The sequence below is a fragment of the Aphis gossypii genome, chromosome 2 (genome assembly GCF_020184175.1).
Source record: "Aphis gossypii isolate Hap1 chromosome 2, ASM2018417v2, whole genome shotgun sequence".
NCBI lineage: Eukaryota > Metazoa > Arthropoda > Insecta > Hemiptera > Aphididae > Aphis > Aphis gossypii.
This window is the reverse complement of record NC_065531.1, coordinates 32,895,553-32,908,640: the sequence shown is the minus strand read 5'-3', so window position 1 is coordinate 32,908,640 and position 13,088 is coordinate 32,895,553. Positions and strand designations below refer to the sequence as shown.

Sequence of the window (13,088 nt, the reverse complement as noted above, 5' to 3'; positions counted from 1 at the left end):
ATTGAATGGTAGTCTATCCATCCATCACATCCCATCTCTAAATAATCCACTGGTTCTTTATACAACCATAGTATGATTATCTGAAAGTGGAAATAATTCAGAAGAGAGGAAAAAGAACAAAATTGGAAACTAAATTTTGCCTAAAGTTTATTAGCTTGCTTATTAATAAATAAATTATCAGTGTACGAAAACTGGGTTCTATAACCGACTTCGTAATTAATTTCAATATACTAATGTTATCAATTAATTGGAAAATACTTATAATTGAAAAATAACCAATCAATTTCAAAGAAGCATTACTACTAAACAATCAATGCATTATTTACAATTATTGATGTATGTACTGTATTATTTTGTTTGTGTGTGAAATACAAGTGAACAGCGAATAATACCTATATATTTAAACATATTGAAAATTATCAGTTAATAAATCATGTCTGACATGGCAGGATTTTTTAAGTTAGTTAATCTTTAACGATTACTATTATTATGGTATGTTATGAAATTACTCTAAAACATTGTATACATAATTTAGCTACAAAGTAAATATTATACGAAGAGTCTATTGATAATGATATTTTAGTATGTTTAATATATTACCATGAAGTAGGCATTATATAATATTTCTGATTAAATACTTACCTGTTTATATATTTTGTTCATTATAGAAAATAATACAAGGTAGGTAGTTATGCGATTTAGATTTTACTTCTACACAAACAATCATGGAGAGTAAGTAAAATTTTAATTTTGATTTTAAATATATTTATGTACTTATTAATTAATAATATTCCAGAACGGACAATTCTATGGTACATGACTTTCTGGGGATTTGCTATTAATTACATGTTTCGAATGAATATTAATATAGCCATCGTTTCAATGATTAAACATTCAATATCGAAAACTAATGTTACGATTATATATGAGTGTCTTAGGCACACCGAATCGTTGAAGTTAAACAATTCTATTGCACAAATATCTTCAGTGGATCTAAATGTAAATAATATTTATAATTATAATAACTTTATTGTGATCTAATATCTAAAAGCTAGAATTTCGTGTTTAAAATGGCGACCAATTGTGATTTATTGTCTATATATATGGATATTCTCAAAATCATTAATCATTAGTATTTTGTTTATTATTATTATGTTTAATTTATAAAGGATAATAAATTTGAATGGGACGAATATCAGCAAAATTCAATACTGGGTGCATTTTTCACATTACATGTAATCATGCAAATACCAGGTGGAGTTTTGGCACAACGATATGGTACAAAAACCGTTTTTGGTATCAGCAACGGTGTGGCAGCTGTATTGTCTTTTGCAGTACCTGCATCTGCAAAATTCAACTATAAAGCACTCGTGTTAGTTAGAATTATTCAAGGACTTATATCCGTAAGACTTTCTTTTTTAAAATTAACAATACATATTTTTTATTTTACTATTTTTATTAGGGTGCTGCGTGGTCTTCAATGCATACAATGACTGCTAAATGGATACCACCACACGAGAGAAGTCGATTTGTTTCAGCATACCTAGGTAATTTAAAATTTTAAAATTTTTTTCAAAGGAGGTGTACACTTGAAGATCTAAATATATTAATATATTACAATGTATGGTATGATAGAGAACTGAAATACTCAATCAAACAAATAATTATTAATCACGATAACTATTATAAAAGACATTCAAATGGGTGCCGTTTTGCTGTATATTAGGTGTCGAGTGGGTCACTATAATGGTTATGTTAAATTTAAATGTATTAATACGAAAAAAGATTCTGAGTGGTGATGGTCTATGCCCTATATCATTAAGTATATAATATATCACGATATGTTTTTTTTGGTATAACTATAAAAGTCATTTATTTTACTTTTAGCATTATGGTAGGTTTATATTATATGTTTTCCGAAAATATTACATTTATATACCTACTATTAGTATTTAATTATTATAATATATCTCTATATAAATAATTAATAATATATTTTATTAACCTGTACAACTCAAAATGTGATAGTATCTTTGAGTAAATACCATAAAATAGTAAAAATAGTTTCGTTAGCATAAATAGATAATAATATCTTAAAATAAATGTTAATGCCTTTAGTGAAATTTATAACAAAACAATTAACATCGTTATTTATTGTTTAAATGAATACTTACGTACAAATTTGAATTTAAAATTCGTATAAGCAAATTGTGACTATGTATTTTTAATATTTTTTATTAAGATATAGGGAAAATTTATTTGAGATTTTGTATTAAATTAAAAAAAAATGTCCTAGTGTATAATTTTTTCAATATCAATTGTCATAAAAATAAAAATTTAAAAAAGTTTAAAGAACATTTTATTAAATTTTACGGGCGATATTAATTAATGATTTATTTATTACTTTAAATTTAAGATGGTATTATAATGTAGCGGACCACGAGCGTTTTACACCACATCGTCTACGAATGTCACATGCATTTAATATATATGCTATTTGAACTAAAATTACACTTATGATTATTTATCATAGGTAATAAATGTAGCAGTGTCTTTTTTGCTTTTAAAACTATTTGACTGAACCATTGTCATTTAATTTTAAATTTATCTAAACTAGTTTGAATGGCAAGATAATCATATAATTAAATAATAATATTTAAAAATTTTGTTTTGGGCTAAACAAACTAAACCCCCTTCTTCTCTTTGAATCATACTGTAAATAACAATAAATAATAATACAATTATATATACCTATTGTAGTATGTGTATATGGTATAAAAGTAAATTTTTCATGTAGCAAAATAAACAAATAAAATAACGAAAATCACAGTTAAATGAAATCAGTAAATACATAAATAAATTTGGTAACGTGAATTAGATAAGCAAAATATAAATCACGCAATGCTTAAGTTCTAGATTTTACATAACATCTAATGTGTGGCCACCTACGTCATTGTATGTACTTGATTGATTAGTATGTAAGGATGTGGTTATCGGTGAGCAATCACATGTTTCGTGTTCTTCACAAAAGTACCATTTCCACGTGCTAGATATTGTCCTCACTATTCCGGCTTTCATTCTACAAATACATTTCCACAACTTCCATGGTATAAACTGTAACTCACAAAAATAATGTTAAGAGGATTTTTGTTTATTTTTTAATTGCTGTTAAAATAACTTAGAAAGATCTTAAACCTTGTATAAATTGTCGAAATTTTTAAATTTTATCTAGTTAATAGTAAAAACTGAAAAAAAAATAGTAGAATAATAAAAATATTTATAAATAACAAAAAAAAAAAAAATAGTTAAATATTATTAAAATCAAATCATGTCAATAAAATGCTAAAATAGTTATTTGATGTCTAAGGTTATTTATTTATTTTTTTTTATCGTAAAGCGTAATTATAATCTATATATTGATGTTTGTACAATCAGTAATTTTTATAACAGTTTAAAACTTTAAAATGACCGTGAATTACAGAGTGGAAGAGTACTCTGCAGTAGTGCCACTTGACATTTTTGAATTAACAATATATTATAATTAGTAAAAAAAACTAGTTTTATGTAATAGTTATTCTGATTTGATTAATAACTTTTTTTTTGTTTTTAGTGATTATTTTGAAAAGGTTTGGTAGTTCAAAAAATTATATTATAATTATCTTTCATTGATTAGTTAATTTCAAATTATTTTATAATTGTATTTTATTATTTTAACATGATTACTTGAAAATGAAAGTATTCACTATTTCTACAATATTTCGCGGACCAAAGTATAATCAGGGTTTTACTATACAATGATAAGATAAATTGAAAAATCTAAAACTAAATTAAGGTGATCGTATTATACTTATCTACGGATTACAATTATACTTTATTACAAAAATACTTTTGTTTTTGATTAAATACACGTTTATTGTTTTTTGTGTTTTTTTTTTTTTTGTACTGTAGTGTATTGTGTAATTTACGTTTAATAATTAATAAAATTCAATTGAAAATATAAATGTATCATGTAGCTGATGTATCAAAGATACATATATCTTGCATTATGATATTGTATAATCTAGATGTTTAATTTAATATTTGTAGACACTTAGATAATGTATAAACATATTGATAAGTTTAATTTACCTATATGTACAATGTGAATAATTTATAGAAATTAAATGTAAGTAACATTTTTCACTGACGATTCGCTCCTATTGGTCGCAGGAGAAGGTGCTAATGTAATACAATTTTAGGAAAATCCACCAGAAAAGTTCGGAATCTGGATGTAAAAAAACAACAACAACTGTCACTGCAGTCCAGCAAGAAAATAAACTATATTAATGTCGCTATTGATTATGATTGAATATAATAGTTAAAGACCTGTTGTTATATTTTGTTGAAACCATAACAACAAAAATAAGAATTAGTGAAATAAGTCAATGTCTACTGTAAATTTCAAATTCACAGCAATAGACTAACATAACAAGTTATAGCAAGTTTTATTGATTTACCAACAAGCAACAACATGAAAACCACAAGATGGCACATTATTGTATTTTACTCATCGTAGTAAAAAAAAAAAAAATGATATAACTTTGAAACTTAGTGTTAGAAATTATAAAATTGCCTACATGATAATATAGGTACTGCTCACATAATCATAAGAGAGTCTCACGGCAACGGTAAGCAGAACGACTATAATACTCGTATTATTACTTGAGTAACTCACTGACTGATAAACGTAGAGCCTGAACAATGATAGATCGATGCTTGCAATTTACACGGTACATTCGTATAATCGTACCACAAATTAAGTGTGCAATAAGAAAACATTTTACAAAATTCGCATATTAAAGTGGTGCTTTCACAAGATTTTTTGAGAATCAAAACGGTCAATGAAAATGTCTAAGTTTTGAACACCGTAAATCCGAATATTAAATAAAAATTAATCAAAATTCGAATCATATTATATAGAATTGGCATTTTTAACGGGCAACGAAGTGCACGGGGTCAGCTAGTACATTATAAAAATATTATTATATTATTAATTATTATTGTGCATGCTTGTTTAGTTGAAATAAGTTGGTGTGATTTTACAACCTTAAGGTTTCATTTTTACTATAATAACCATATATATATATACATGTATACATGTAATGACATATGTTCTGGTATTCATATATTTTATTTTTTGTTATTTGCAAAGGAAGTTCGGTCGGTACAGCAGTAACATATATCATGTGTGGATATCTTATCGCTTCGTTTGGTTGGGAGAGTGTATTTTATGTTAGCGGAGGACTAGGTCTATTGTGGGCTATTTGTTGGATTTTACTAGTCTATGATACTCCTGCCAAACACCCTACTATCAGTATAAGAGAAAGAACATATATAGAAAATTGCCTTGGTAAAACCATACAAACTAGATCAAAACCGGTAAGAAAAATGATAGTTAAAATAATAGATAAAGTTCCTACAGTTATTTAAAATGTATGTTAATATTTATGACTATCTATATTCTATTTAGATTATATTATGATTGATACATAACGTTTTCCCTTATTAATATTCCAAAATGATTTAGATAAAATATCATTATAAATTATTTTTAATGCTTATAACCACTACTAAATTAAATAAAAAAAAATAACTTTATTATTTTGTTACTTAGTGTTATTTTATACTATTATTTGAATATTGTTGCAGTTACCGATACCTTGGAAATCAATTCTTTCATCCAAAGTAGTGTGGATTAATTTAGTCACTCAAGCTGGAGGTATCTGGGGTTTATTGACACTTGCAGCTCAAGCTCCATCATATTTTAACTTTGTCTTAGGTTTAAATGTTAAACAGGTATAACATGAAAATTAACAATCACAACTGTAAAAACTAACATTTCTCAGACAGGTTTATGGTCTGGAATGCCTCATTTTGTACGATGGGTGTTTGCTTTTGGATATAGCATGATAAGTGATCATTTAGTGAAATCTCAAAAAATGTCTCTGACCAATGTACGAAAGTTGGCGACATGCTTTGGTAAGAAATGTAATAGAAATTAATTAGTTTTTAAAATATTAAAGTCTTACAGCTAATTACATATTGTTTTATATTATGTATATATTGGATATAGGAAATATTTTACAAGGGTTTTTCATTTTGGGTCTTTGCTATTCTGGATGTAATTCATTGGTTGCAATAATCATGCTTTTTAGCGCGACTGCCGTAAACGGTGCAGTATCTTCTGGGACACTTGCTGCAATAGTGGACATTGCTCCAAACTATGCAGGTACATTATTTAAATAAATTTAAATTGTTTATCAAATATTTAATGGTACAAACTCTTTCTTACTAATTCATTTATTTTAGTTTAGAACTTATTAAACACAATGAAAGAATCTTTTTGACAGGAATTATTGAAGGAATTCATATAGATATATAGTTTATAATAAATATCATCTATCAATTTTATAATATTGTTTTATTGTAATATGAAATATTTTTATTATTATTTTTTTTTTTTGTACTGTAGTGTATTGTGTAATTTACGTTTAATAATTAATAAAATTCAATTGAAAATATAAATGTATCATGTAGCTGATGTATCAAAGATACATATATCTTGCATTATGATATTGTATAATCTAGATGTTTAATTTAATATTTGTAGACACTTAGATAATGTATAAACATATTGATAAGTTTAATTTACCTATATGTACAATGTGAATAATTTATAGAAATTAAATGTAAGTAACATTTTTCACTGACGATTCGCTCCTATTGGTCGCAGGAGAAGGTGCTAATGTAATACAATTTTAGGAAAATCCACCAGAAAAGTTCGGAATCTGGATGTAAAAAAACAACAACAACTGTCACTGCAGTCCAGCAAGAAAATAAACTATATTAATGTCGCTATTGATTATGATTGAATATAATAGTTAAAGACCTGTTGTTATATTTTGTTGAAACCATAACAACAAAAATAAGAATTAGTGAAATAAGTCAATGTCTACTGTAAATTTCAAATTCACAGCAATAGACTAACATAACAAGTTATAGCAAGTTTTATTGATTTACCAACAAGCAACAACATGAAAACCACAAGATGGCACATTATTGTATTTTACTCATCGTAGTAAAAAAAAAAAAAATGATATAACTTTGAAACTTAGTGTTAGAAATTATAAAATTGCCTACATGATAATATAGGTACTGCTCACATAATCATAAGAGAGTCTCACGGCAACGGTAAGCAGAACGACTATAATACTCGTATTATTACTTGAGTAACTCACTGACTGATAAACGTAGAGCCTGAACAATGATAGATCGATGCTTGCAATTTACACGGTACATTCGTATAATCGTACCACAAATTTAGTGTGCAATAAGAAAACATTTTACAAAATTCGCATATTAAAGTGGTGTTTTCACAAGATTTTTGAGAATCAAAACGGTCAATGAAAATGTCTAAGTTTTGAACACCGTAAATCCAAATATTAAATAATAAATTAATCAAAATTTGAATCATATTATATAGAATTGGCATTTTTAACGGGCAACGAAGTGCACGGGGTCAGCTAGTACATTATAAAAATATTATTAATTATTATTGTGCATGCTTGTTTAGTTGAAATAAGTTGGTGTGATTTTACAACCTTAAGGTTTCATTTTTACTATAATAACCATATATATACATGTATACATGTAATGACATATGTTCTGGTATTCATATATTTTATTTTTTGTTATTTGCAAAGGAAGTTCGGTCGGTACAGCAGTAACATATATCATGTGTGGATATCTTATCGCTTCGTTTGGTTGGGAGAGTGTATTTTATGTTAGCGGAGGACTAGGTCTATTGTGGGCTATTTGTTGGATTTTACTAGTCTATGATACTCCTGCCAAACACCCTACTATCAGTATAAGAGAAAGAACATATATAGAAAATTGCCTTGGTAAAACCATACAAACTAGATCAAAACCGGTAAGAAAAATGATAGTTAAAATAATAGATAAAGTTCCTACAGTTATTTAAAATGTATGTTAATATTTATGACTATCTATATTCTATTTAGATTATATTATGATTGATACATAACGTTTTCCCTTATTAATATTCCAAAATGATTTAGATAAAATATCATTATAAATTATTTTTAATGCTTATAACCACTACTAAATTAAATAAAAAAAAATAACTTTATTATTTTGTTACTTAGTGTTATTTTATACTATTATTTGAATATTGTTGCAGTTACCGATACCTTGGAAATCAATTCTTTCATCCAAAGTAGTGTGGATTAATTTAGTCACTCAAGCTGGAGGTATCTGGGGTTTATTGACACTTGCAGCTCAAGCTCCATCATATTTTAACTTTGTCTTAGGTTTAAATGTTAAACAGGTATAACATGAAAATTAACAATCACAACTGTAAAAACTAACATTTCTCAGACAGGTTTATGGTCTGGAATGCCTCATTTTGTACGATGGGTGTTTGCTTTTGGATATAGTATGATAAGTGATCATTTAGTGAAATCTCAAAAAATGTCTCTGACCAATGTACGAAAGTTGGCGACATGCTTTGGTAAGAAATTTAATAGAAAATAATTAGTTTTTAAAATATTAAAGTCTTACACCTAATTAATTATTGTTTTATATTATGTACATATTGGATATAGGTAATATTTTACAAGGGTTTTTCATTTTGGGTCTTTGCTATTCTGGATGTAATTCATTGGTTGCAATAATCATGCTTTTTAGCGCGACTGCCGTAAACGGTGCAGTATCTTCTGGGACACTTGCTGCAATAGTGGACATTGCTCCAAACTATGCAGGTACATTATTTAAATAAATTTAAATTGTTTATCAAATATTTAATGGTACAAACTCTTTCTTGCTAATTCATTTATTTTAGTTTAGAACTTATTATACACAATGAAAGAATCTTTTTGACTGGAATTCTTGAAGGAATTCATATAGATATATAGTTTATAATAAATATCATCTATCAATTTTATAATATTGTTTTATTGTAATATGAAATATTTTTATTATTATTTTTTTTTTTTTGTAGGAGTGATTCTAGGAATTACTGGAACTGTTGGCTCTACTTCTGGATTCATTTCACCCTTAATTGTTGGTTATTTTACCTTACACCAGGTGATTTTTTTTTATCTTACCTATATGATGACTTGAGATTAAAATGAGTTCATTAATCACTAGTGTTTAATTTGCAAATAACATGTCGTTTTCAATAAAATTTTTTAGTACATAGTTTTATAGTGCTGTTTACTGTAATAATAATAATAATAATAATGGGCGTAGGTAGGAAATATTTGCGGAAAGGATTTTTTTCTAGATATACATTAAGTTTAATTCACAATATATATCTTAAAATTGTCTTATTTTTAATTTTGGGGGATATTTGAACATTCGACGCTCCCTCCTATAAACGCTCTTAAATAATAAATTTAAATATTTAACCGTATACCCTAAACGTATTTTTCAGAATAATGATATTGTAAGAAAAAAACGAAAATAACAATTTTTTTATAAAGGCTTTAAGTTCAAATCTTTACGAAATATGTATAAATCGAGAAAATTTACAAGTAATTTTGTAGTTGAAAATTCATAAAATGTTTTTTTATTTATATATAAGATTGAAAAATTCAACATAAAGTTTTCCATACATTTTCCTACAAATAGCTATAGAGCATACTCGAAGCGTCATTAAAGGAAAAATGTTATGAGCGATTGAATTTTAAGTTTTTACAAAATCGCGTATCGATAGGTTTATTCTATATACGATTTATCCTTTAACGATTTTAAGTATCTATTTGTTACTATTCAAAAATTAAAAATCGTAGATGTTTGAAAATTTCACCAGTTATTAAAATTGGCATTTTCTTTACACGATTTAATTTTCAAAATATTTCGCTCATTTCAATGTTATTTATAGACATTTGAATTATTCATTTTTGTTTAGTTTTTTATTTTTTTAATAAATATCAAAACCATTTTTTCGGTCAAGTAATAATACTTGATATTTTAATAAAGCTCCTCATACTTTAGTCTTATTGTGATTTAAAAATTATTAGATTACATTTTCACATATATTTTTTTTATTAGATTTTGAAGTATAGATTTTCACAAAAATCCGTCAATATCATGAATATTTACAAATTATTTTGTAGTTACAGTTTATAAAAATGTTTGTGTAAGTAGCTAAGAGTTGAAAATTTAATACCTATAATAATAATAAGAACCCGAACGTTGACCAATTAAAAAAATGTTATCTTTAGCTTAAATTTTTATAAAATCTAAAATTTACTCGTAAAATATGACGATTTACCTACTATCAAATAATTATAATTTTTGTTACAGTTAAAAATTACTAGTCCTAGTAACTTGAAACATAAACCACCATATTCATACCTAACTTAAAATATAATATATTTTATGTATTATATCCTAGGCTCACAAATGATCTATTATCTCCGTTCAGAATCTTTTTTCGTAGTATACAATAATACCTATAGGCTATCATTGGATTCAAATTTAACACTCCTATAACCTGATCCGTACGGTACCTTATGTACAACAGCAGTGGGTAGTGAGTACCCAATTGACCACGCTATTTTAATTTTAATTTTATAAACCTATTGCTTTGAGAAAAAATATTAATTATAATTTTGGTATCAATAGGTTTAGATATTTATTTTTCAATTTATGTTGACAAACAATGATAAGCCGTGAATATTCCAGACCATTCTCGTATCCCAACAAAATGAAATAAAAATTATAAATATCAAATATTGAAACACACATTTTTCTATTTTGACGTCTGGTGTAATGTGATAACACTCTAAGGGGGGCTGAAGCCCCTCCAAGTATGTCCCCCACGATATCCTCCTATGTAAATACTTTTCTAGTTATTATAACCAGTAAATAATTTATTAGTTAAGGTAATATTTAAACGTGTGTTATAATTATTGAAAAAATTTCAAGAATGGTCAAAACTAAAAATAAGCATACATCGTGTATTAAAATTTAAACCTAACTATTAAGTTTGGTGAATTATTATTTAGGTTTTCAGTACACAAATGAATAAATAATTATATACTTTAATGTATGATTTTTTTTTCAGCAAACATTGAGTCAATGGTGTAAAGTATTTCATTTGTCTGGAGCAATATGCATAGGTACTGGATTAATTTACATATTTTTCGGAACATCAGAAATACAAAAATTTAATACATACGATGATTCAATTTCAAATGAAAAAGAATTGAAATTAATCGTTAAGAAACCTAATAATTCTTAAAATTTGGATATATAGGTTTTTTGGTTTATGTAATAGTCTAAAAGAATTAATTACTTTAATTTTTACATTATTCATGTATAACACATAAGTAGAGCCCGGATTTATATGCAGTAAAAATCATTAAAATATGCAACTAATATGCAGTAAAAATCATTAAAATATGCAACAAATATACAGTGAAATTCATTAATTTAAACAACAAATATGCATTTACAAAATTTATATTTAAAAATTCAAATTGTAATAAGTAGGTATGAAAACAATATAAGATGATAAAATATTATGAAATATAAATGTATAAATAATAACACGTGTAAATAAATACATAAATATTACTGCTTAAAAATCAAAGAAAATATACAACTCAAAATGTGCTTTTATTTTTTTTTTTTGTTAAAATTAATTATTAAATGATATACAAGTTTTTTTTGGTAAAACTATGCCGTCTATTTGTTAATAAATGATTATATATCGAAATTGATCGTTCACAATCAACTGAAGTTATTGAGGCAAATTTAAAAGAGCTTAAAATAATTAGATCTTGATAGTTCTTAGAACTATATATAACAACTATATGTATTATAAAATTAAATGTATTACACCTATAATGACGGTATAACGATTAGATTACATCAGATGAACAATTTCTTGCATTACCTCAACTATTTCTAATGTATATAAAATATTTTACATAAAATAAGTATTTTAAATTAAGATTAAACAGTGTCGCTAATTCCACGTTCTAACGGCCAAATTTTTTTTAGCGACAGCGAATTTATTGAAATATGCAACACATATGTATTAACGGTCAAAAATGCAAAAATATGCAAAATAAAAATGAAACAGTGAATTCCAATTAGTGTGATTCGTGAAGATTATATACAAAAATATTAAAAGTGAAAAGGAAAAAAATATGCAAAAACATACAAATCCGGGCTTTACACATAAATATTATTCTTAGTAATCTGAAAAATTTAAATATATGACATTTTTATTTGAGGATAGACATTAAATATAATAATAAGTAAACTTTATTATTTGATTTATTATGTATCATGAAGTTGTGTTCTTAATAATTATTAATTATACAAATATATAGTAATTATTAAATATAAATGTATCTATTACCATTCACCAGTGCTACTTGTATTTAAAATTACTTAAAAAATAATTGTAATTATGTTGGCCATTATTATTAATAAAAAATTAATGTTCAAGATAAATCTAATTATAACATAAATTATTGTACAACCACCAAATATTGATTTATTTTATTATATGAATAATTACTTTAATTTTTGTTGTCAACATAAAATTAAGATAGGCCGTATGATATGAGTAAAATATAAGACCACCGATATATCCACTGTGAAATGGCCTCCTACGTAAAAGACCCACAATATTGTTTTGTTTTTAGTTGTCCAATTCTCAGTAGTGTATATTATCTAGTCTAATTTACTCGAATATGATCGTTCACCTAATATGGACTCAAATGATTATGTATATTAAAAAATATCCAAATGCCAAATATAAATAGATAATTTCTTGAAATTCAAAGCATGATAAAAATATTGAATGGTAGTCTATCCATCCATCACATCCCATCTCTAAATAATCCACTGGTTCTTTATACAACCTTGGTATGATTATCTGAAAATGAAAGTGAAAAATGGAAATAATTAAGAAGAGTAGAAAAAAAACTAAATTGGAAACTAAATTTTGCCTAAAGTTTATTAGCTTGCTTATCAATAAATAAATTATAAGTTTACGAAAACTTGGT

The 13,088-nt window shown here is 25.6% G+C and overlaps 1 protein-coding gene across 2 annotated transcripts; it reads left to right on the top strand.

Moving 5' to 3' along the window:
• Window positions 1-584: 584 nt before the first annotated feature.
• Window positions 585-13,011, top strand: LOC126549965 (vesicular glutamate transporter 1-like). 2 transcript variants are annotated; one of them, XM_050200547.1, is made up of 10 exons: window positions 585-732; window positions 797-999; window positions 1,170-1,403; window positions 1,463-1,547; window positions 5,192-5,418; window positions 5,689-5,835; window positions 5,886-6,018; window positions 6,113-6,268; window positions 9,059-9,144; window positions 11,132-13,011. In XM_050200547.1, the coding sequence occupies exons 1-10, from the start codon at window positions 726-728 to the stop codon at window positions 11,306-11,308; spliced, it is 1,455 nt and encodes a 484-aa protein (XP_050056504.1). In that variant the 5' UTR covers window positions 585-725; the 3' UTR covers window positions 11,309-13,011. The 2 variants fall into 2 exon arrangements, with proteins under 2 accessions (XP_050056504.1, XP_050056505.1); XM_050200548.1 differs by lacking the exons at window positions 5,689-5,835; window positions 5,886-6,018; window positions 6,113-6,268 and adding exons at window positions 8,240-8,386; window positions 8,437-8,569; window positions 8,664-8,819 and having other exon boundaries at window positions 586-732; window positions 11,132-12,981.
• Window positions 13,012-13,088: the final 77 nt, after the last annotated feature.